The following is a 26,383-nucleotide window of genomic DNA, read 5'->3' as shown; positions in this document are numbered from 1 at the left end:
GCACTCAGTAGGTCTTCAGTATGTATTTATAAAGTGAAAAATAAATATCCAGTGTCTTCAATCTTAAACGAACATGCTGCGGAGAGCCCCATGACTTTTCTGGCTCACTTTCTCTTCCCACCTTTGCTGCAAACATTCTTGAAGGTATTGACTGCAAATATTGCCATCAGCACTTCACTCCCTTTCACGTCGACCTCCATTCTCTGCTCTGGCTCCCACCTTCCTTAAACTCAGACCCTCTTGTCCAAGGACCATTCTCTCTTGTCTGCATGGATGCGATAGTCTCTGGGCTCGTCCTTCTGGCCCTTGTCCTCTGACACAAATTCGTTCTCCATAGGAGGTCCTCTATATTCTCATCAAAAGAAAGCATAGCTGACATTATGCCACGTTACCACTTGAGCCTACTCAGAGGTTCCTCATGGCAGACTCGTTACAGTACATACAAGCTCCCCCCCAGCCCCCAGCTTCATGGAGTCTTCCCGTTTCCCCACCCACCTTGCTGCCCCCACCCCCACCCCCCCAGCTTCCATTCTTGCCCTTCTCTGACTCAGCCTTGTCCCAGGTCCTGGACATCTGTCCTGTTCCATCTCTAAAACACTCTGCAGTCAACACCTGAGCCTACTGATTGGTCTCAGTTTTCCACCTTAGATGAATGTCATGCTTCAGGAAGGCTGGCTGCAGACTGCGTCTTAGAGCACAAGATTTCCCACATGTGTGACTGTCTGAGTGGCTGCCTCAGCCCTCTCAGTATTGCCAAGGTTTGTTGATTGCACACCCATCCCACAACTCTAGTAGTACCACGAGGGTCGAGGCAGCCACTCTCTGCTCAGCCTCTTGTCCACAAGCCTAGTGGTGTGTCTGGCAGTTAGTAGGTACTGAATAAATATTTATCAAGTGAACAGATGAACTTACATTTCTGTTGTCTCCATGAATGTGACAAGGGATCATTTTAGTGCTCTCATGGTCTGTCATTCTCCTAAGAGCATTGGAATCTGGAGGACAGGCGTTGCCTCCTGTGATGGTTTTGGTTGTTATTTCTATTTTGTCCTTTCCCCTGTCTTCTTAGGAAACTAAGAAATTTATCTTCCCAAACACGCTTGTGAATTCACGTGACTTGAAGACTGGGAAGAGGCCAGTTAACTACTCATTGCTTAGTGCAGTGTTTTCTCATGCCTCCCCGCCCATCACCAAGGCAGGTGAGACCCCTGCGCTGTACCTACCTCACCTGATAGTTTTCCCTCTGGCTCCTCCCACAGCCTGGCAGTCAGCCTCTCTTTCATGGTTCTAAGCAGTTTCCACCTCTTTGTGGAGCCATCTGGCCAGGGAATCCCTGCCTTCATTTCCCTTCCTGTACCAGGGTCTCTGCCTCCCTGGCTCCCTGCCCTTCAGGAAGAGCCCGCCCTGTGCTTGGGGGGCTGGAAGTTCCCCTGCAGCTCAGCCACAGGGAGCACTGCTCTGATGCGCTCCTCCATCATCCATCATGGCCAGAAAGCAACACATTACCCTCCTACAGCTGATTTCCTAATTCAAGTGGCAGCATGTTCAGGATAGCCCGCACCTCCCTCGGTTCTGTTCCAAATGCCTTACGTCCTCCAGAGCCCTCATCTTGCATTTATATATGTTCTCTTCTTTTCTCCAGGAAGCATCCTTCCCCCCACCCACACACGCTCGCATGCACGTGTGCCCACGGAACACACACATCCTTTCTGTGTATTAATGTGATTCCACACTCCAGCTGGTGTTAGCACGGCACCATCTTCCAGTTAGGAACAGTCTGCCGAGGGTGTGTGTCTGGGCAGCTTCAAAGTCAATCTCTCGCACTCCTGAAGACCCTCTCTAAGCAGCTCTGACCCTTCCCCACTCTTCTGCAGAGGCTCTCATGTCTTCTCCACTAGGACCTTAACAGCATATATTAGTTCTGGCAGAATCATAACTCTCTCTGAATCACAAAGTCTCCTTTTATGTAACGTAAGGTTCTTGTTGTTCTAGACATGACTGCCTTTGGAACTCAGGAAAGAACTGAGTAAAGCTTCTCAGGAGAATGGCTTTGTGCAAGGTAGCACACCTTGGGAGTTGGTCGGAAAATATTTTACTTTTTCTTGCTTCCTTTCCTTTCTTTTAAAACATTCATTTATTCTTGGTCCTTGAATTCTCTAAAGCAAGATCATCTTCTTCCTATTTTTTGCAACTGGCATTGTTATATATTTTGCTATAATGTAAGGCTTTTAACTGAAATTCAGTTAACTCAATGTTTAAGAAAAAGCAATTGGTAAAACAAAAGCCCCCCCCCCAAAAAAAAAACCTTAATATTGTGGGTAAATTTTTAAAAATATAATTCAATGAAATTTGGGGGTTTTAACATTCAACCCTTTTACCTATGTCAGCATTCCTTAAATTGACAACTTTCTGGAAGGTCATTTTTTATTTTTTTGCCTTTTCTAGGGCTGCGCCTGTGGCATATGAAGGTTCCCAGCCTAGGGATCCAATCGGAGCTGTAGCCACTGGCTTACACCAGAGCCACAGCAACGCCAGATCTGAGCCACGTCACGGCAACGCCAGATCGTTAACCCACTGAGCAAGGGTAGGGATCGAAACCGCAACCTCATGGTTCCTAGTCAGATTCATTAAGCACTGAGCCATGACGGGAACTCCTGGAAGGCCAATTTTAAAGCAGGTGATAGAGGTGGTCAGAGACAAGATCCCCAGGGATTCCCAGTGGTAATATTAATATTGTAATCTTACACACATAAAATCATAAAACTAGGTCTCTAGTTATCTTGCACCCTCACATGAATCCAAAATCCCAAAATTATAAATCATATGCATATATAACCACTGAAATTAAAGTTTACAATATCAGTGGAACAGGTGATGCTTTATTAAAATTGGCTTCAGAGTCACATGTGACTGTGATGCTTACAACTTTGAGGACACATTTCTGACTTCAGCACGTGCTCCTTGATGGCCAGGTTCGCCTCCACATGGGCTCACTCCACCCTTGGAGACCTCCATCGCTCTCTGGACCCAGGCATCATGCAGCAGCTTTCCTCCCTCGGCAGGGGGGCATTGCTGACACAGTAGGCCCACCTTGTACGTTTCTCCTTAGCCTTGGACAACGAAGGAAGTACTCACTGTTGCCACTATCCTAAGAGACACAAGATTTCTCAACAATGAAATCTAATGATAGTCACACCACATCCACAGCACGTGTATTTTTTCCAGAGTATTATAAACATGAAGACAGTAAATTAAAAAATACAAGTAGAGAATCTGTGGACTGTGTCTGTGTGTGTAAATGACTCATAGAGACACACACATATCTCCAAGGACATCCATGTCACCCTGTGTGGATCCTTTTTTCTAGCTTTATTGAGATGTAATGGACATGTGACATTGCGTCGGTTTAAGGTACAGCATATGGATTGGATACATTTCATTATTGCAAGATGATTGCCTCCATCATATAAGCTATCACCTCCATCTCCTCGTGTGATTAGGGTTTCTTTTTTTTTGTGGTGAAAACATTTAAGATCTACTCTCATAGCAACTTCCAAGGATATAGCTAATAGTATCATAGCTGTAATCCTATGTGGGTTCTTTTTATGCCAGTTTGGAAAACTTTATCTCATGTCTTTTAATCATTTTAAGTATGTTTTGACCACCTGCCAGGTGGACTGTAGGAGGCGCTAGTGATCCAAAATGGAGACCCCTGACATGGTTCTTTTCCATGTGGGCATTTACAGTCTAACGCACAAGTGCATATATCATTAAATGCAGTGTTGTAAATGCTATGAGGAAGACCGGGATCTTTGATATTGACACTGCATTACAAAGAGGGTGGAGCTTCAGAATGATGCATCTGTATTAGAGCTTAATCTATTTGCCGCTGTCTCCTCATTAAGACAGAGGGGTGTGCTATGTAATTTCCATATTATTGCAGTAACATGGGTGGAAATACAAAGGGGTTTTCCAGTTAACTCTGGTTTCTCAAAATGCCAACCGTCTGTTCTTTGAACACGGAGTCTGTAAAGTTACCCGTATATACGACAGACACCATTTGCTAGGCTGGTTCACAAGGCTCCTTCTCCAGTTACCCAGATTATCTAAATGTTCCTGCAGCTCTCTGTGCATATAAGTGAGATTTATTTTTAATCTGTGTATGTGACATTTATTTTTAATTCAGACTTGATTTTCAGACACGCGTCGGATTGCATTCAGATTTAAGATGATGAAAACAGCAGCCAGCATGCAGACTCAGAGGGGCGTTTCTGACCACTCGGGGGTCTCTCTCCAGTTCAGTGCTCTCCATCCCCTCGTCCTGCTTTGATCGTCACCCCTTATCATTCTCTGAAACTAATATATCGGTTTACTTAGGCGTTTATGTCGTATGTCAAGGGTGTGACCTTACCTGCTTCCTTCTGGCGTCTCAGCTCCCACTACATCGCCTGGTACACATTAGACACTGATGAAATACCATGGTGTGTATCGTGGCACTTTTTAGTCTTGCGTTTTCAATGGCAAAGTATACACGTACGAACAAAATAAGGACGCCGAACACAAGCATGAAAGCTGGCCAATTTCACTTTCAGGAAGATTTTATTTTGACTGAGTCCCCACCTGCCTTTTGTCTGGTTAGCCTTCTCCAAGAGGAGTCCCTAGATGTGCACCCAGGAAGTGTGTAGAAAAGTGAATTCTCAGCCCACCTCCAACCCACTGCTCTTAGACCCAGCAGGATCCTGTGGGGCCTTCCAGTGGGGCCCTTCCGGTCCTCTGCTTTAGCTCCTTTTTGAAGTACCTGGATCCAAGTCTCCGATGCACATTCCTGAGCTGCTTTACAAATGTAAGAATTCCCCTATGACACTGCCCTGTGATGTCACCATCAGCCAATCAGAGAACTATGCACGAGCTTTAAAAATGCCTTACTGGAGTTCCCGTCGTCTTAGCTCAGTGGTTAACAAATCCGACTAGGAACCATGAGGTTTCGGGTTTGATCCCTGGCCTCGCTCAGTGGGTTAAGGATCTGGGGGGTCTGGCTCAGATCCTGCATTGCTGTGGCTGTGGTATAGGCTGGTGGCTAGAGCTCTGATTAGACCCCTAGCCTGGGAACCTCCAAGTGCTGTGGGTGCAGCCCTAGAAAAGACAGAAAGACAGAAAAAAAAATGCTTTACAATTTTGTTCAGGGAGTTTGGGCTTTTGGGGGGGCGGGGGTCGCAGTCTGCAATAAACCTTTCTCTGCTCCAAACTCCAACCTTTCCATTCATTGGCCTCATGGAGCATCACACACAGGAACTCAAGCTAACAAAAGCTCTCTAGGTGGTTTTGATGCACAGCAAAACTTGGAAACCACTGCTTCAAGGCACGGGTTTCTCCTAACTGCACCCCGTTCTCTGAAACCGAACGAAACCAGGCCCCTTAGTACCACGTCCCATGTTCAGCTCCATGTTCAGAGGAGCTGGAATTGCTACCTTCCAAGCCAGCCGACTTTCCCCCACGATCTTTCAGACTCTCTTTTGCTCTTTCTGATTCTTATTTCCACTCTTCTCACACAAAGCTAGAGGTGCTTTAAGGATGTGAAAAAGTCCCTTCCAGATATTCTTCCTGTTCCCTTAATTATTGTACTCATATGAGAAAATTAAATAAGTACTATAAGCTTGAGGGAAATTCTGCCTGGCCTAATTACTTGGGTTTTCAAACCAAAGTGCCCCGCTCCCATTTTTTTAAGGAGCAGACCAGGAGTTCCTATTGCAGCTCATCAGGTTAAGAACTTAACTAATCTCCATGAGGATGTGGGTTCTATCCCTGGCCCTGCTCAGTGGGTTAAGGATCTGGCATTGCCTCAAGCCGCAGCCGTAGGTCACAGATGAGGCTCGAATCTGGCATTACAATGGCTGTGGCGTAGGCTTCAACTGCAACTCTGAGTTGACTCCTAGCCCAGGGAGCAGTCCGATAAAGAACAAAAAAAAGGAGTAGACCTCTGCCCTGCATGAAGTACAGGATTTCTCATGCCAGGCTGCTCAGGTTTGAACGCTCTGCCTGATGGTGCCAGCCCTGGACATCAGGAGGAGTCCTGAACCTCCCTGTGTCTGTTTCGTCATCGTGCGGTGTGCATGGTAATAGAGCATCTCTTAAAGGGTAGCTGTGGGATCATGTGATTCACTATATAGGAAGTTCTTAAACTGTGCCAAGCAGAGTGCCCACTATATCCTTGACATCACAGTGGCATTGCCTTGCACTCTCTCTTATCCAGGACACGTATGTAGGGTGATCTTAGAATGTCAGAATTTAAATACCTGAAAGAATTTTTAAGAAGGAATTTTTAAGAACGTTGCAATCGATATTTCTCAACTTTCCTCTTGGAGCCCCCTTATTTAGCATCCAAACCCCTCTTTCATGGGCTCCTTGTTAAAGAGAGTCCAAGAATGGAGCCACAGGAGCAGGGAAGGAGCCAAGTTTGGAAGGACTCTTAAATATGATTTCTTTTTCTTTTTGGAGCCACATCTGGGGCCTATGGAAGTTCCCAGGCTCAGAGTCAAATTGGAGCTGCAGTCACAGCCCCACACTACAGCCACAGTAATGTCAGGTCCAAGCCTCGTCTTCCACCTGATGTGCAGCTTGCAGCAACTCCGGGTGCTTAACCCATTGAGTGAGGCCAGAGATCGAACCCACAGCCTCACGGAGACTACGTCAAGTTCTTAACCTGCTGAGCCACAATGGAAACTCCTCAAGCAAAATTTTAAGTCATTACCCAGGCTCTGCTTCCTGCCCTGCAGAACGAAAAGCCCCTATTGTAATGGAACAAAGTGAGAGGCACTGAGACCGTGCTTTCTCCTGAGGGACAGAAATTTATGAGGCAGATAACTGTCATCAGCAGCATCATCCTGCCACCAAGTTTCTGTGTCATTCCTTGGGTTCTACGACTTCTAGACTCAGCGATGCAGCTCTGCCCATTGAGACAGGTGGACTGATGTCCCTCCATGCCCACTAATGAGGCCCAGGCTTGAGAGCCAGTGCATCAAGCCTTAGTCACCCATCTGGAGCACCTCAACTCGAGGTGTCCATGAGGCTTCCCAGGGACTATGGGGCAGGGCACTGGACAGCCTTGTTTCAAAGTCAGCCCCAGCCAGACCCTGCAGTGATCTGAACTGGGTCCATTTACCTCCACCCCGCCGTTGAGGGTCCTAGACAAGGAAAGAGGTCAGAGGAAGTACATTTTCAAGTTCTAAATGTCCTGAAATGGATCTGCCAAGAAACCGCCTGTGTTTGAGTTGTAGGGCCCGTTCTCCTGACTGCTCCCACTTTACTAATTATCCAGGAGAGGATGTTCCTTTACTTTCATTGTTCCCTCCACCACTCTTATCAAATCATCATCGCACAGAGGATCCGTCTTGAAAGAGAGTCCCTAAAGTAAAGCAGAGAATTATGGAAGGAAATGGCCGTTTTTCATCAGTAATGACTTCTCGGCCAAGCTAGTGCCTTCTCTGTCTTGGAAGTAGAACCCGGGGAGATGGAGAGATGTTTTCTGACAGAGGGCAGTGTGATTTGGCAGATGAAAATAAACAGTGTTGCAATTTCTTTCTCAGTGTATTGGGTTAAACAAAGTGCTTCTAAGTGACAGACTAAGACCTCTTTAATAGTCATTTGATAAGACCTAGTAAAACGTTAGCAATATACTATCCAGATATTGAGAAATTGAATGAATTTAATACTGGGCTACAAAGCCCTTTGCAAATCAGGTATTTTCCAATTCATTGCTTTAAATGAAATTGAAGGAGGAATTAATTGAATTGTCAGCTGTGAGATCTTAAAATAATTTTTGAAGCTAGATTACTTTGTGGTTTTTGGCATATATCTTGGAAGGGGTTCAAGGAATTGAGTGACGTTATTATACAAGGTTTTCATTTCCATCTCCTTGCTTATGTGAACTTGGTTTCTTTCAAACCAAAAATAGGAATAGAATTGATCCTGAGCTGTCCTTCCAGTATGATGAATGATATCAATCAATGGTCTAATAAACAAAAAAGCCTCATCTAGTCCATTAAAAGCTATATTTCCAGTAAAATTTACTTTTTATGTTTAATTATTACTTAACAAGATGTACACTCTATTTATGTCATTTTATCAATATTATCCTTGTAATGATAACTTATTTTAAAAGAAAATATTATTTTTAAGAGCATTATGGCTAGAGAATATGGAAGAAATTTAGATTTCAGTCTCTAAATTTTATGTATTGTTACAAATAAATAGGATAGCTGATCAATAAGAGATTTTCAGGCATAAATTATTATATCAGGATCAAATCCTGCAGATAAAACACTGCAGAAGATATATAATAGATACATAAAAAGTTTAAAAAAGGAGCAATGCAGATTTTATGACTTACAAAAGAGCTTATTCATGAATTTTGAAAGTAGACAATCATAATAAAATCACGATATTTAACTTCATAGAGACATATATATAAAAGAACATTATGACATTTTTATTTTAAAATGTGAATATCCTCCACAGATCAAAAATGCATCCTTTACAACTATTGCTTTAAAAAAAAAGTCCACTGAAGAATGTCCAAAGTGTTACATAATTGACCAAAATAAAAGCAAGCATATTTGTCTGTACCATCACCTGGATGTGTGTGGTTCCAGGGAGATGACACACCTCACTCAGCCAGGATTTACCATCCCCTTCCTGGCGTGCTGATTGCTGGAATTTGTACAGAGTTTAACCTTTCAGAGTCATTCAAGCAGGGATTTGGCCTTTATGAAAATATAGCTGTTCTTAAGAAAGTTTGCGCTTTAATTCTTATCGATGATTTGCAACTGAGAGTAAATGAAGAAGTTTATCATATTTTTTCCTAAGACCTGCTTTTACAAGTGAAGAGCAGGGAGGAAATGGGAGAACTTCAGTCTGCATAAGGGAAAAGGGCAGTGGCTGCAGAAGGGAAAAAAAAAATGCAAGGAAAATGAAGCTAGGGTCCTAAGGATGTGGACAAAACAACATGCTTTCAATTTTCTTCATGCCAGTGACACATCCATGAAGGTGGGAAGGGTTCACTGCCTGATACGTGAATTACCAGGAGCCTTAGGGAGATGAGGCTGGACCCCCAAAGCTCATCTCAGTGATCTTAGACTTACTGAGAAGTAATCACAGAATTAGATTTATAACTATAGGTATGTAGGGATGCCTGTGGCCAAGTTAAAATAAAAGCCTCATAGGACTATTAGAGTATGATTCCATTTTAGGAAAAACAAATCCACACAAGCCTTCCTAATGTGAACACACATCTGTAAGGAGTAAGATGAGGGAGAAGCAACTGGCTGTTATTGAAATGACAGTAGCTGGGCAGGGAGTTGGGTGCAGAGGGAGCCATTAGCTTGGCCTTCAGGCAACTTTGTATTGTGTTCCTGGTTATGTTTGAACATGTTTATTTTACTTTTGTGGTTGAAGAACAGCAAAAGAAGCACATTTCGGAGAGAAAAATCTCCTCCTGCCCTACTTTGAAAGCACCAAACGATGGGCCCAACCTTGCCCACGGCTGCTCCCACCTACTAAATGACTGTGGGCCAGGGCCAGGCAGATCCTGTTACTGGAAGCTGGTTTATTTCCATCCCTCCTACCCATCAGGAGGGTGCTGCGCCAGGCTGGGCACTCACCCTCTCAGTGAAAGCTGTCATTTGGATTCCACTACACTTTTCTCTTCCCTGGACCACTCAGGCTGTGTCGGGCTGGTCACTTTGCCAAGAGCAACACGTGCCCCAAATATGCTCACCGCCTCCCCCAAGGCTACTGTCCTTGGTGTGCCCACCTCCTGAGCCCTGTCTGGGGCTCTCTGCCACTGGTAGAGGATGGAATCCGGTCTGGTGCAGTATGGCTGGGTTCTATCCCTGACTTCTCACCTGGAGGTGTGGGTTCACGCTCTTGGTCCCCAAGAGGCACTGCTCACATCCTCCCTGGATGTCTGGGGGAAGCAGTTATGACTTTTGCCTTCTCATTTGCTGAGATATCAAATCTCATGTTCTGACAAGAGCATTGAGTAGTGGGTGGACACACCGGGGCTCTGTAACCATGCTCTTCATTGGGAAAAATACCCTTTTCCTAAAGGACTTCCTTTTTCAGTATTCCATTCACACATTCTAAGTTTCTGGAACACATATGCAGATTTTCTTCCTGACCAGCAGGCACATTTATTTCTTCATTGAACCTGATAGCCTGCAGGTCAGACACACCAAAAAGCAAATTCCATTTGCTCATAGCTTCCATTTAGGGCTTCCACCTGTTCCGAAGCATAGGCGAGGGTAGGTGGGGTAGAGATTGGCTCCTTATATGGGTGACAACCAGGTGACATCAATTACACTGTTCTCCAGGTGGGGGAGGGGAGTGTAAGCAGGAGGAGAAATTTTGCCTGGCCATTTTAAAACCTTCTTCCTCCTGCTGAACTCTTAAGGGGCAGCCATGAGAGAAATGGTTGGCTTTCTACCGGAGAATTTCAACAGTCCATGTTATAAATCACAGTTTGAGGGCTGTGGGCAGCTTAAGGGTACAGCAGATTATCAACATGAGGGAGGTCTGGCGATAACTATGTCCCATTTTTGACTTAACCACAAGTTAAGTATTTGCTTTGTGGATTATCTGTGACCTATTTGAAATACTGATCCACTTTCTCTCCCCTCTGCCCCTGGGCCACTTCTCCCACAAGGTGGTAAATGTGCTCAAGAAATATAAACTCATTTTCATATAAGCCTAAGGGGAAAAATAAGATGGAAAGTAAATATACAGCAAAGATATTCACATAATATGCTCCTAAATCAAATAGAAATGATGCCGTAGCTTTGCTTCTTTCGGGATGATTCAGGCCACGGTTTCCCTATGTTTAGGAAGTTTTATCAATAATTGATTGTTTCATTTTAGCACTGGGTTATGTTTTGTTATTTACTCCTCACACTCCAGTGGCCTCATTTATAATACAGTCTCTCAACACTCTCTTCCTCCCTCTCCCCAACCCCTCCCCTCACCCACCCTCACTCACAGGTGTACCATAGATGACCGGGTCACCCGGGTGGCCTGGCTGAACCGCAGCACCATCCTCTATGCCGGGAATGACAAGTGGTCCATAGACCCTCGAGTGATCATCCTGGTGAACACGCCGACCCAGTACAGCATCATGATCCAGAATGTGGACGTGTACGACGAGGGCCCGTACACCTGCTCCGTGCAGACGGACAACCACCCCAAGACCTCCCGGGTCCACCTCATCGTGCAAGGTGAGTCAGCTGGATGATTGCAGGGAAGCCTTCCTCAGCCTGGAGGAAGATCCCAAAGCCATGACCAGAGCTTGAGTGTATGTGTTGGATTCTTTCCACCTGCAGCATCTTGACTGATTATCTTTCCAGAGGTTCTCAATTTTACCTCTGGGCCTTCTGCTCTCATTAGTAGGTTGTTTGGCATGTTGTACCCTCCAGAAGATATACTGGGGCAAGATATACATATTATGAGAAATATGTGTTAGGCTATGTTATATATTCATTAATTAGGACTCTGGAGTTGGGACATGATATATTAGGAAATAGATACCGATGGTACTACTCTCTGGGCCTTTGAATTATTTTTCAAAGGCTTATTTCATGATGAAAGATGAATAATATTGGTGTGAAATCATGTGACTTATGACTGACTTTGCATAGTTGATGGTTGTGCCCTAGAAGGGATGCTGAGTGCAGCTGGGTGTTGCTGCTGTGTCTGTGTACTCCCTTCCAGCCCTGAAGAAAAGTCAGAATCTCAGACTCTCAAGTATCAACTATTAAATATTAAGAATTAAAAACTCATGCAGAAAGCAGCCCTGAGACATGGGGGACCATCTTAAAACAAGGAAGCCATACAGATAAACATATACCAACACCATTGCTCTGTAAAGCAGTTTCTTTTTAAAAAATTTTTAATTGATTTTTATTTTTTCCATTATATTTGGCATACAGAGTTCTGTCAATTTTCTACTGTATAGCAATGTGACCCAGTCACACACACACAGACACACACACACACACACACATTCTTTTTCTTACATTATTCTCCATCATGTGCCATCGCAAGTGACTAGATATAGTCCTCAGTGCTTTACAGCAGGATCTCATTGCTTATCCATTCCAAAGGCAATCGTTTGCATCTATCACCCCAGACTCCCAGTCCATCCCACTCCTTCTCCTGCCCCCTTGGCAACCACAAGTCTGTTCTCCAAGTCCATGAGTTTCTTTTGTGTGGAAGGGTTTATTTGTGCCATATATTAGATTCCAGATTTAAGTAATATTGTATGGTGTTTGTCTTTTTCTGACTCACTTCACTTTGTATGAGAGTTTCTAGTTCCATCCATGCTGCTGCAAATGGCATTGTTTTGTTCTTTTTTATGGCTGAGTAGTATTCCATTGTGTATATATACCACATCTTCTGTAAAGTAGTTCCTATCAGATATTGATTCATGGTAGTAATGAGGTTCTAAGCAGACTAGCTCCCCTGGTAACATATCCTTCCTCCACCCAAGGAGCGGTTTGGGTGGATCTTTCTCAGCATCTCTGATGCTGATGTCTCAGGGCCCTGCACTGAGCTCAGAAAGAGTCCCCCTATGTGATTTAGCCTCAGTAACTGCCTTTTATCAGATCCTGTCTGAGAGTCAACGGATTTTTTTCAGGTTGTGAAGGGTGTATGGGATTCTTGCTTAGCTAATATGGATTTCCTCATCCATGTTTTTCTGGGGGAAAAAAATGCAATTTTGCTCATTTGGGTGCTTTCAAAGGGGGTTTGAGTAGGGTTAGAGTTGTTATTTGTTTTGTCTGTGTGTGTGTGTGTGTGTGTGTGTGTGTGTGTGTGTGTGTGTGTATGTGTGTGTGTTTAGGGCAGCACCGTGGCATATGGAGGTTCCCAGGCTAGGGGGTCCAATCGTAGCTACAGCTGCCACCCTTCATCACAGCCACAGCAACACTAGATCCGAGATGCATCTGTGATCTGCACCATAGCTCATGGCAATGCCAGATCCCTAACCCACCGAACGAGGCCAGGGATCGAACCTGCATCCAGATTCGTTTCTGCTGAGCCACGATAGGAACTCCCAGGGTTAGAGTTTTCATGTATGCAAATCAAAGTGGCCTTTCTTCTCTTCTGGCTGAATCAGCACTTTGCTAGCATAGCACCTGGGGCTCAGATTCTGCAGGCCTTTGCCATGGAACATGCAGGGCCATGGTCTGCCTGCTGCAGCCTCTGCTCCCTGCAGGCCCCGTGCTAGTATCATGCATGAAGCTTTGCCTTGGTTTAACCTCCAAGCCCCTCTCTCACCCACATGCTTCCAGACTTCTACTCACATCCTCTGTCCCACGAGGGGACCTGTCCTCTGCCTTTTCCAGTCTCTGTCCCTGTCCCACCCACGGGGAGGGCTTGGTGATAATCATTGCTTTGGGGCTATAGGACAGCCTGCCATCTGGAGATAAAGACAACCGTCACGTCAATGCTGCTCAGAGGCTGGTGGAGGCACTCAATAAGCGGGGATATGCTCAGAAAACACGGGAGGCGTGAGGCCTCGTGGCCTGCCTGCTACCTGGGCTTGGCTCCAGGGGAGCTAAGATTCTCAGCATTGAAAGCAATGCCTCCATGGCACCTCCATGGCCTTGACAGCAGAGTTATCTTCAAATTTAGGAAATTCGGCACTGAACGAAAAAGAATTGTCAGGCCTTATACAGAAACAGACTCACACTGAACGAGACTCAGACTTTTCAGGAAATAAGATAGACTGGTACAAGCTTGTCAAGGGCGAGGCTGGCCATCAAGAGCCAGCAGCACAGGGCTTCAGGGATGCTATTCTTCCTGAGGGGCTTGGAGCAGTGCCTTGGGCTGGACATGGATGCCTCTGCAGGTGCTCTTAGCTTTGGGTCAGAGTCTGGGAGCAGGAAGAAACAGAGCAGTGGAGACTTAACTCCGGAGGCCACTTCCCCAAGACCCCACACGTCAGGCCCAGCAACTGCAGTAGCTCCAGCTATCAGGGTAGCCTGTGTGAGATGTGATGCTGAGATCAGGAGACGGAGGTGGAAGCAGAGAAACTTCCCTTGGAAACTGTACCAGACTGGGCTTTGCATTTACCAAGAGGTTCAAGCCGGAGCTCAGGGCATTACATTCCCTTCCATCCTGGAGGAGAGTGGCCAGCTCGCTCTTCCTTTGGGTGAAAGCAGAGACCCCTGCGGCTCAATTAGAAAGAAGCCCAAGGGTCTCCTCCTTGGCAGCGGCGCTTGGCTTTTGTCCAGTCTATAGATTAATTTTTCAGACTTAGTGTTAGTTCAGGTTAGATAAAGATAATGAAAGTTTCCTAATCCTCTTAAAGAAGATTTATCTGACCGAGTAGAAAGCTTTTGGAATACAATAAAGCATGTATAAAACTGAGGCCTAAGCTTGCCTTTAATTTCAAACTGCTGATAGGTATTGATTTTGCAATGAGAAAAACTGAAAAGTTTCCGAGCTGCAAACTTGTCTGTTTATATTATATGTGTGTGTGTGTGTGTGTGTGTGTGTATACATATATATATATATATATATATATAGCATATAAAGGGGTTTATTTATCTTCTGTCCATTTGGGGAGGTTAGAATCTCATCACCTCTGCCTGGCAAGTGCCATTAGCAGAAGGGCGGTCCCACGGTTGTAGGCTTCGTTGCTTCCTTCTTCTGCAATGTGAGTAACAGAGAGATGCTGTCACTGACCTCCAAGCCTGTGCTTTCCTGATTTATAAGGTGGCCTTTCCACATATCTGATGGGTTGAATGTCCAGGTTCTTCTCTTTGAGAGAAGCAACTGGCTGCATTTGTTACAATAGCATTGCTGATCCCCGAGTTGTATCTTAGGGGACCATTTCAAGGTGCCGCCTGATGATGTGTGATAGTGTGGCTGACCCGGTGTGCTGAGGTGGGAAGGAAATCCAGAGCAAGGGGCTCAGATTAGTCAGGGCACGAAAACCAAGGGGGCTCCCCTGTGTGGGCTGGGGTAATGGGGAGAGGAGCTGGAGGCCCAAGGCCAGGGGAGAGGTCACGCCAATCACTCAGCAGGTTTAAGGTGACCAGGCGGTGGGTCTCCCTGGAGGAATGGAGGTGGTCCCTTCACGAGGTCTCGTCCAAGAGAAATTGAGAGGATTCATCCCAAAGTCTTGAAAGAGGAAAAATTTGGAGTTCCCGCTGTGGCACAATGGGATTGGTAGGGTCATGGGAGCACTGGAACGCAGGTTCGATCCCAGGCCCAGCACAGTGGGTTAAGGATCTGGAGTTGCTGAAGATGCAGCTTGGGTCACAACTACCCTGGGAACTTCATATGCCGAGGGATGGCCAAAAAAGGAAAAAAAAAAATGAATTAAAAAAATTAAAAAGAAAGAGGAAAAATTTAAGGATGTCACCCCTTTTTTTGAGTTTGGGGAAAGATTAGATGTCCTCCTAGTAGTTGTGGAGGTAGGACCCTGAGCCACTGGGAAGCAGAAGTGAGCAGGTGAGCTTTAGGGATAAAGAAAACACAGAGGGAGTTCCCGTCGTGGCTCAGCAGAGATGAACCTGACTGGTAACCATGAGGACATAGGTTTGATCCCTGGTCTCACTCAGTGGGTTAAGGATCTGGCGTTGTTGTGAGCTGTGGTGTAGGCTGGCGGCCACAGCTCCAATTCGACCCCTAGCATGGGAACTTCCATATGCCTCAAGTTTGGCCCTAAAAAGCAAAAAAAAAAAAAGAAAGAAAGAAAGAAAGAAAGAAAGAAAGAAAGAAAGAAAGAAAGAAAGAAAGAAAGAAAGAAAGAAAGAAAACACAGACATTAGGCAGGCATTACAGCACTAAGAACCAGGTGTAGCTCAAAACAAGAACAGGTATGTTTGAGATTCATTGTGAGTTTTCTGGCATGAGAGGAGGTAAGTTTTGTGAGATTACCTCTTCCTCGAGAACAGCAGGAAGCCCACATGTCTGAGGCATCCCAGGCCTCCAGCAGATGTTTGTGGAATGAACAAAGGACAGCTCTATACAGCAAAGGAAACGGCATAAGAAGGCAGTGATTACAGAGTCCCTTCTAGAAGACTGGGACCGAGGATGAGTCAGATGGTCCAGGTGCCTAGGAATGGACAGTAATTGGGACCCTTTCCTTGGGGGAGATGAGGTCTTCGATGTGACAAGCCACGAGCTATGTTCTACCAGGGACAGCATGAATTTCGGGCATTTCCTTAGTACGTTACAGCACTGGTCATAATCTTGGTCTCAGTGACCCCCACAACAAGCCCTGGGAGGCTTCAGGGCAGGAACTGTATATCCATTTGGCAAATTAGATAATAGCAGTCACAGAGGTTAAGAGACTGGCCAGGGTCCTCTGGGAGTAAATAGTAGGGCTGGGTCCTGAACCAGGGCCACATGGCATCAAGATCAATGTCTCTACAACATCCTCCACCACCTCCACAGCCAGTCACACCTAAAGTGACTACCCTGGATCCCTGGGAATTTTCCAGTTATCCTTTCTCGTTCCCTCTTTTTTTCCTGCCACTGATGTTGCATTGTTAGAGCAGAAATTGAGGACAAAGCTCAAGAAAGAAAATTAGCAGCGAAGAGCGGGGGTGGGGTGCCAAAGCCACAATAGGTGGTGTGCAGAGGCTGAGAGAGAGACCAGGAAGAAGATAATTAATCTAGCAGTGGCTCAACCCTCCAGGGATATGCATCCTAAATGTTACCTCTTTATCCTATTAAGTACTGAAAATGCTGGCCTCTTTGAGATTGCGGGATCTAATTGTCACTCTTAACTGGTGTGGAATCCTCAGCCTTCTGGACTGTGTAGCTGTCACTCTTGGGGAGAGGTAGGCAGGAAGTTCTGGTGGCTCCTTGCCCTTGGATGTTGGTATTCTCTATCTGCTCTCTTGGCTAATTCCAAAGTCTCTTCACTCCCAGACACTTCCTTTCATGGAACAAACTCCTCTTGCTAAGCCCAGTTTGGGGCAAAGGGCTAGAAACAATGAATTGCATTAATTTCTCACACACCCAAGATGCCACAGCAAACCTGTGTGACTTCTGTGTCTGCAAAGACTTAGGGGCTTTGAGAGCCAGTTCAGGTGAGATGTTTAGTACCCAAAGGTGAGCACAACAGGAAGAGGAGTCTGATGCTCCCACCAGCCAGTCCTGGCTCTGCTGAGTGTCAGCCAGCCTCTGCACTGGGCGCACTGAGTGTCAACTTTTCTCAGCTGGTCCTTGCAACATCCCTGCAAAGGTCACACCATAGCCTCATCCTACAAATGAGAAAACTGAGGCTCAGAAAGAGTAAAAACATGCCCAAAGATGATGGAGCTACTACATACTTTAAATTCCCTTCACTAGGCTTGTCTCCAGGTAAAAGCCATCAAAATATGCCTATACCCCTCTACCTGCATTATCTCTTTCGATTATTCTTTACCGAAGCCCCGGGAGACAGAACAGAAGGTCACCACATTCTAAGAAAAGAACCTGAAATTCAGAGTTGAAGGATTTGTCCAAGTTACACAGGCCAGCAAGTGGGGAAGCCTTAACGCCAGGAATTTTAATTCTTGACCCAGTATTATGTGCCCACACCAGATTGCTAACTCACAGATGATTAAAAGAACACGTACTTATTATTATTTGTGACAAAGATATAAAAGTTCTGAAGTGCTGCTGAGAAGGGTGGGTCCCCTGGAGACCATTGGGCGTGGGTGTGGGCTGGATGCTGGGTGGAGCGTTTCTAGCAGGTGACAGAAGCTCATCTGCCCACAAGTCACACTTCTGCTCAGGACCTACCTATTTTTATTTCCAACCTTTCTTTTGTTACTAACCTTTTTTTTTTCCTGCTATTTTCCCCTTTTTCTCCCAAATATTACACAGTCATTTAACTTAGCATGCATAATTGTGGGCCTAAAGAAAGGCGGGCAGTCAACCTGAAATCAATTTAATTTATTCAGCCTCTATTTTAAATTATAATCATGTTTGCCCTTCACAGAGGCAGGGTGGGAAAGTAGACAAGAACAAGACTGGGCATCCCAGCCTGAGCTCTGCTCCTCACATCCAAGCCAGTGTTTTGGGATGTCCCCCTCCCTGGCTCCTCTCCTGAGAGGAAGAATACAATGGGAGGTCCCGTCATGGCTCAGTAGTTAAAGAGCCCGACTCGGATCCATGAGGATGCTGGTTCGATCCCTGGCCTCACTCAGTGAGTTAAGGATCTGGCGTTGCTATGAGCTGTGGTATAGGTCGCAGACGTAGCTTGGATCCTGAGTGAGCTGCTGTGGCTGTGGTGTAGGCTGGCAGCTGTAGCTCCGATTCGACCCCTAGCCTGGGAACCTTCATATGCTGCAGGAGCAGCCCTAAAAAGTAAAAAAAAAAAAAAAAAGAATGCAATGGAATATAATTGATTTCCCTCAGGTGCAGGTGCACGCATGCACACCTTAATCTTTGTCCTGTCTGTATGTGTGTGTATATATGTATGTATACATGTGAACATATTTTCATGTATGTATAAAAGACCTCCTCTCTTTCCCTCCTCACATGTGCAACCTCCACGACCCACATCAAGCAGTGTATATGCACTTCTTAACTTAAGGGTCGGGTGAACTAAAAAAGCAACACAGCTTAGAAGGAATCAGGGTTAAAGTCAGTGCCCCCAGGATGCCCTGTACCCAGCAGAGGAAGGTGCTTCACCGGTGGGGCCCTTCCCAAGAAGCAAGTCCCCACGCAGGCTCCCTCCAGCCTGGCCTTGGGATCAGGATAAGCCCACACCCAGAGTCTCTGTGCAATAGCCCCACCCTTTCCTTCAGATCATGTCACTCAGATGTCATCTGAATTTGATGCCACAAAGCCAAAATAGAATGGATGTTTGTCTGCACCCAGTCCCCATCATGTGTAGTTGCCAAGAACACAGAACAAAACACGTTTCCTAAAAGAATATTTCTCCTTTTATAAAGTCTCTACTCCTGTCATTGTGAGGGGAGGAAAAATGTGGGGCTTTGTTGTGCTCTGCCTAGAAACGAAGATTGGAGTTCCCGTCATGGCTCAGCAGAAACGAATCTGACTAGCATCCATGAGGATGCCGGTTCGATCCCTGGCCTTGCTCAGTGCGATAAGGATCCGGTGTAGCCGTGAGCTGTGCTGTAGGTCGCAGATGCAGCTTGGATCTAACATTGCTGAGGCTGTGGTATAGGTCAGAGGCTACCACTGATTCGACCCCCATCCTGGGAACCTCCAGATGCCACAGGTGTGGCCCTAAAAAGACAAAAAAAAAAACCATTGAAAAAAGAAACAAATAGTGCACAACACATGTATGAACATGCACACACACCCACCACTTTCACAGGTTTCACAACTATTTCTTTTGTGGTCCCTGGAATTCCGTCCTCCTCTCTATTAAATATGTAGGTCCAGCCTCTGTCTAGTAGGGGGCTGGAGGTGATAACCTCAATTCCTCCTTTAACACCTATAATCTTCTCGTTATAGGAATAGGAAGTGTTAGAAGTTTCCAGTTGAATGAGACCAAAGTGAAGTATGACATTGGATAAACACATAGTCAGGGCCAAAGATGCTTTGACCTTGTCTGCCAAGAGGGCAACAATTGCATTTGAGAGCCCCGGCTTTGGTTGGGTCCATCAAAGTGTGCGAGCTTGTTTTAAGGCCACACGACTCTTTGACATGATCCAAGATGGTGCTGCCAGTCCTGGTGCTTGGTTTGGGACAATACAGTAGCCAGAGAGAGAAGCGGCAGAGTTTGGAGCTGTCATGTGCCTTATTTGTGGTAGAACTAAATTGACAGAACAGTCAGGAAGTTTGTTCTCAAAATCATGGCCGATGTGGAGATGCGGGAGGAAATGAAATGCCTGTTATGCTCTCCTAAATTTGCATGGTGATCTCAGCTTATGTGCCAAGAATCTAGTCTGTCAACAGCTCAAGTAAATACAAAGGGACCTTTCCTTTGGTGTGAGCAGGGAAATATCACTCTTTAGAAGAAGGGTAAATTAGTAAATGTTCATAAGTTCTTCTAATAAAGTTCGTCATGACCCTCATGTAGTCAGGAGACAAATAAGATTTCAAACTTCACCACCCATGAGATCGGTTAGTCATGGCTTCATATTGGAGTCATCTGGGAAGGTGGGGTGGTGGCGTTTTCCTATGTGCAGCATGAGGACATGTATTTGAAGAGTCTGGCTTACATTCCAAAGCCGGGTCTTGAGCCCTTTGTTAACAGGTTCTTCCTGAAACAGTGTTTCTGCAACTATACCCTATCGTTGTACTTGTTCCCATTTGGCTTCTCATGAAGGTATCAAAAAGCCTTTAACCAGTGTCTCACTAATAATTCCCACGAATAGTTCTCCTCTATAGGTTCAGAAATTGGAGAACAATAGAAGTGAAGTGAAATAATACCAAGAAAAGCAAAAATGCATCTTTTAATAACTATAATCCTGCTTGAATCCCAAGCATGGAAGTCAATTTACAAACACAATCCAATTCTATTTCCCAATTAACCCAAGCAGGTGAGATGCATTTTCCTAATTCTTCGAAGAAGCTAAGGCTCAGAGAGGCTGAGGAACTTGCTTCAGGGTCACCAGCTGAGAAGTACAAGAGCTGTGTGATTTTGTGATTTGAGCTCTGCTTAGTCTGTAATGAAAGCTAACACTTAACCTCTACATGGAATTTCCTCTGTTTTTAATTGAAGTATAATTGATTTACAAAGTTGTGTTAATTTCTGCTATAATCTGTTATATATATCATATATATCTGTTATATATGTGTTATATATATAGTTATATATCTGTTTTTATATATATTTATCTGTTATATATCTGTTATATATATATATGTAATACATATATACTTTTTCAGATTATTTCCCACTATAGTTTATTACAAAATTTGATCTGAGGTCCCTGTGCTATACAGTAGATCTTTGTTGGTTACCTATTTTATATATAGTAGTTTTTTTTTTCAGTTTTTTAATGAAAACTATAGTTGTATTGAAGTATAGTTTATTTACAATGTTGTGTTAATTTCTGCTGTTTTATGTATCTATATATTCTTTTTCAGATTATTTTCCACTATAGTTTATTATAAGATTTGATCTGAGTTCCCTGTGCTCTAAGTAGATCTTTGGTTACTTATTTATATATAGTAGGTTTTTTTTTTTCAGTTTGTTAATGAAAACTATAGTTTTATTGAAGTAGAGTTGATTTAAAAGTTTGTGATAATTTGCGCTGTACAAGTATGTGATTCAGTTATACATGTATACATACCCACTCTCTTTCAGATTGTTTTTCCACATAGATTATCACAGACTATTGGGTAGCATTCTCTGTGCTGTACAGCAGGTCCCCTTGGCTAATTATTCCATATACCTCAGTGTGCATGTGCCAATCCCAAACCCCCAGTCCTCTGCCGGCCCACCACCTGCCCCTTTTGGTGTATATAATAGTGCATATATATTAATCCCAAACTCCTAATTTCTCTCTCTTCCCCTCCAGTATCCCATTTAGTAACCTGAAGTTTGTTTTCTATGTCTGTGTATCTATTTTTATTTTGTAAATAAGTTCATTTGTATCATTCTTTTATTGATTTTTTATATGATTTTAATTTTTTCCATTATAGCTGTTTTACAGTGTTCTGTCAATTTTCTACTGTACAGCAAGGTGACCCAGTTACACATACATGTATACATTCTTTTTCTCATATTGTCATGCTCCACTGTAAGTGACTAGACATAGTTTCCAGTGCTACGCAGCAGGATCTCATTGCTAATCCATTCCAAAGGCAATAGTCTGCATCTATTAACCCCAAGCACCCCATCCATCTCACTTCCTCCCCCTCCCCCTTGGCAACCACAAATCTATTCTCTACGTCCATGATTTTCTTTTCTGTGGAAAGGTTCATTTGTGTTGTATATTAGATTCCAGATACAAATGATATCATATGGTATTTGTCTTTCTCTTTCTGACTTACCTCACTCAGTATGAGAGTCTCTAGTTCCATCCATGTTGCTCCAAATGGCATCATTTTGTTCTTTGTTATGGCTGAGTAGTATTCCATTGTGTATCATTCTTTCAGATTCCACATGTAAGTGATATCATATGTAATTTCCCCCTTGATTCCCTTCCTTTTAAATTAGTCTCAGGCCAGACCACTACACCAGTTCATTTGCATTGCACATGAGAGCCTGGCCAGGTTACCTCTGTTTAAAGGATTTCAATCTATTATCTCTGTAATCAGGATCTGTCCTCCTTAAACCTTTGTCTCTCCTGCTTTATGTATTTTAGTGATCACGACTCCCTCCTTGGAGTCTCAGATCTGTATCATTGACTCTAAAATCTACATTTCTACTTCTTAATCTGCTCCCTGATACTAGTCTCTGATTTCTGACTTTTTCCTAAAATTTTCAAGGTGGGTGTCCCATACATATCCTCACGTGCCCCACACTGAACATACCTTCTTTACTCCAAAACCTGTTCCTCCTCTTTTAATTCCCGTTTCTATTCATGGACATGCCATCTTGTATAAAACCTTGGCTTAAGTGTTGACTTTTCTTCTCATTGCTTCTCTGCCAAAGCAGAAGTCATGTCCAAAAGAGTCGTTCTCTTCCATTCTGTTTCCATGACCACAGCTTTCAAAGTGCTGCATCTTACTCTCAGGTGACTTTTCACTGTCACGTCCTAACAGCTACCTGGTCCTTGGCCTCCTTATCATTCATTTTAACTCTGTTGTCTAAATATTCCAGACACACACATCTGCCTGAGTCACTTCCCCCTGCTTATGATATTAATGACTCGCTATTGACAATACAATAAAGTCAAAACCTCTTAGATCACTTTCCCAAGTGCTAAACAATTCTGGGTCAGACCTCCTTTTTCACTCTTAATTTCTGTTATTCCATTTGTATTTATTATTATTGTTGTTGTTGTTGCTGTGTTTTTAGGGCTGAACTCGTGGCATATGGAAGATCCCAGGCTAGAGGTCGAATCGGATCTACAGCTGCCAGCCTACATCACAGCCATAGCAACGTGGGATCCGAGCCGCATCTGTGACCTACACCACAGCTCAAGGCAACACTGGATCCTTATTTCACTGATCAAGGCCAGGGATTGAACCTGCATCCTCATGGATGCTAGTTAGGTTCATTACCACTGAGCCACAATGGGAACTCCTATTATTCCATTTTTATATCCTACACACAACTTAGCAAAATTTCTTCTTGTAAAACCTCTGCCCCCAGTGCCCTGTATTCTTCTTCATGTCTCAAATGATCTCTCTGTCTTGAATGCTCTTTTCTCTAGACATCAAAACCTACAGACTCTTTTCAGCAGCATTGCCCCAGGGACTTTTTTTTTTTTTTTTTTTTTTTTTTTTTTTTTTTGTCTTAACCCACTGAGCAAGGGCAGGGATCGAACCTGCAACCTCATGGTTCCTAGTTGGATTTGTTAACCACTGCGCCACGGCGGGAACTCCCCCAGAGACTTTTCTGTGCTGATGGAAATGCCCTACATCTGCATTGTCCAACATGGTAGCCATTAGTCACAAATATTGGCTGAGAACTTGATATGTGCCTGATAAATTTCCAATATTATTTCATTTTAATTAATTTAATTAAAAATAGCCATACATACTAATGGCTAGCATATTGAATAGCACAGTTTTAGAGCTGCTATAATCCTCAAAGCCAAAGGCTTTCTTTGGAATTCCAAACCTCTCCCTGTACTTCTTTATGCTACCTGCAACTTTTCATTTCCTATTTCAGCTACTGGTGGATCTAATATTTTTCCTCTCTGATTTTACCTTCAGGGCAAAAGCTGGAGTTGGATCTATAATTTTTCATACGATCACAGTTCAGGGATTGCAGTCTGAATTGTCATGACCATACAGACAGCTCTTGAACAGATTTAGTGTTACTCATCCATAAAAATAATTGCAAAATATCCTAATGCAGTGGTTATTGGAGACCATACCACAGAATGTATCACCTACCTGCCTTGGGTTTATGACCTTCTCCCCATGCTTAGGACAGATGGCTGTATAGCTAGGCACCAAAAACATTGATTTCTACTGAATAAAGGATTTCTTAGCGAGACCTTTTTAAACATTCCATCATTGAGCGCTCCTGGAGAAAGATCTGACACAGCCACTTTTCTTTAGTGACACTGGAAATCACCCCAAACAAGATGCCCCAGAGGGCAGCCCTGGCTGGCAGAGCCGGAAGGCAGGCACCCAGCATGCTACAATCAGTGTGATGGCGTGGACGGTGAGCCCTGATTGGCCAGCAAGGGCGTGCTAATGACCAGTTAGCAACTGTGTTCAGGTCAATTAATTTATATTTGTATTTTGCGAACTAAAAGTTGCCCTGTTAGATTATTGATTCTTTGCCCCTGTATTCAATTTGTTTTTAATTGCACCGTTGCTGAGCCAGGCCCTCCCTCCTGGCAAGCTGGCAATAAATCTGCCACCGTCTCAACAATCAACAATAAATGTGTCTCTTCATGTCATTATTAATATGCCTCTTGGATTGGTTCATTACCACGGCTAACAGTTTATAAGAGCAGGGTGGCACTCTGCCAGGAGGATTCCTTTTCCCCAGGGCTGTTTTGTCATGATAGGACTGAAGTTCTCAGGCCTGTGAGTGTCTGAGGAGGGGGCCTGGGATTTAATTTAATATAGCCGGAATACAAGCTACCTAATCCTCTCTTTATCATAAACAGCTTTAGAAGAAGATTCTGTTGGAGTTTTTACCTTCTCTTCCAATTCTGCCTCTTTCTTCTCACTTTTTTTCCCTTCTTTTATCTTCTTAATTCCTTCTTAATTTCTGTTCAAATAGTTTTTTTCCTCCTCTCAAAAACAGCATAACAGCTACCGAGGTGATTCAAAAATCCCCAAGTACGTGAGCCATATGCCTCCCAGGAGTTGGAGTTTTGTTATTGGTTTATTGTTAGTTGAAAGCAGAGGGGAGTTCCCTGGGCTCCATGTGTGAATGGTGATTAACAGACCTGCAGAAAGCCTGTGCTCAGAATGTCACCTTAATTGAGGTCAGTCCTGAAAAAGAATAAGCCCTGTCTTAGAGTTGAGGTAATCATGAATTATAGTGTTGTTACTGGCTCTTTCAGTTATTAGAATTTTCCAGGGTGGGAAGCACGGATTTTAAATGAATTTGTAGGTTGGCAAGGAGAGACCAGATACACCAAATGTGTCCCAGATATGCCAAATGTGACATCTAAATGGAACTAGGAGTGCTTTATGAAAACTCTGAAGTGGCCTAAGATCTAATAACAGTCCAAATATTTGCCATTGTCAAGGCCCACGTTGCTCCAGGACAGGACACTTGGCGTCCCTTGGAAACAGAGTTAACAGTCAATTTCTGGTGCAGGGTATGAATTTTACACTTAATGTGCAATGAACAATACCCACAAACATAGCTTCTCGGCAGAAAGAGAGGAGCATGGGTCCAGAGGGCGACATGATACCTGTTGTTTCCCCTGATAGGCGTTTGTGTACTAGGAGTGCAGGGGGCATGGGGCTCAGGCCAGCCCACTTAGAAGAGAAGGGGGCAAGGGAAAGCTGGAAGAAGAGCTGAAGATGCCTGAAGGGACCACCGAGTTAGGGACGGGGGATGCTTTGGGAGAAGTAGGAATGGAGATGGGTGGGGAGGGGTCAAGGGGAGGGGTCAAGAGTAGGGCTCAGAGAGGTCAAGAGAAGGTCAGGGGGTCGAGAGATGGTCAAGGAGTGAAGAGAAGGCTCAGAGAGATCAAGAGAAAGGGGTCAAATGGGTCTCGAGAAAGGGTCAAGAGAAAGGACACCACCCCTGAGGGAGGTGAGAAATGCTGTAAGCCCCTTGGTGCCCAGAGGGTCTCTCCACAGCCCCCTCCTCACCGCCCCCACCACCCCTGCTCTCCTGCTGTTTGCTGCAGCTTGCTCATTGTGGGCCCCACTGGAAGCAGGAAGAGACTGATGCAGTCACTCATGTGGAACAGCCAGCTCGAGAAGTCTTTCTCCCCCCGCCCCCCCCGCGCCACCCATCTCCCGCCATCCCCACCCGGCCAGGGACAACTGATCACATCTCTGGCAGCTGATGGCCGGGCTTGCTTTTTCTTAGTGCTGTAGTATCCAGGCTAATCCCGCAGCAAAGGCAGTGTTACTGATAAGCAAAGCCTTAATTCAAACGCGTACAGAACAAAATGCACTTACTGGGCTGCTGCTAGGTGAGAGGCATGAAAAATTAAGTTCTGCTTTGGCTACTTCCTCTGAGACCTTAAACAAGTTATTCAACCCAGCTCGGTTTCAGCATCTTCATCTATGAATTTGGGGCAATAAAGTCTGTCCATCCTCCTTCTTATGGCTATCCTACATTAAGTGGACAGCACTCTACTAGGTCCTGTAC

General features: G+C 44.5%; 1 protein-coding gene across 6 annotated transcripts in view; it reads left to right on the top strand.

Annotated features, from left to right (window-relative positions):
- The window catches only part of OPCML (opioid binding protein/cell adhesion molecule like), a 1,103,452-nt gene that overhangs the window by 858,207 nt on the left and 218,862 nt on the right, over positions 1–26,383 (top strand). For all 6 annotated transcript variants that reach the window (XM_021102357.1, XM_021102356.1, XM_021102355.1 and 3 more), the window contains one exon: positions 11,029–11,261. In XM_021102357.1, coding sequence (XP_020958016.1) covers positions 11,029–11,261 — 233 coding nt within the window. The remainder of the gene's footprint in view (positions 1–11,028; positions 11,262–26,383) is intronic.

This window comes from Sus scrofa, chromosome 9, assembly GCF_000003025.6.
Source record: "Sus scrofa isolate TJ Tabasco breed Duroc chromosome 9, Sscrofa11.1, whole genome shotgun sequence".
NCBI lineage: Eukaryota > Metazoa > Chordata > Mammalia > Artiodactyla > Suidae > Sus > Sus scrofa.
This window is presented reverse-complemented; position numbering and strand designations above follow the sequence as displayed.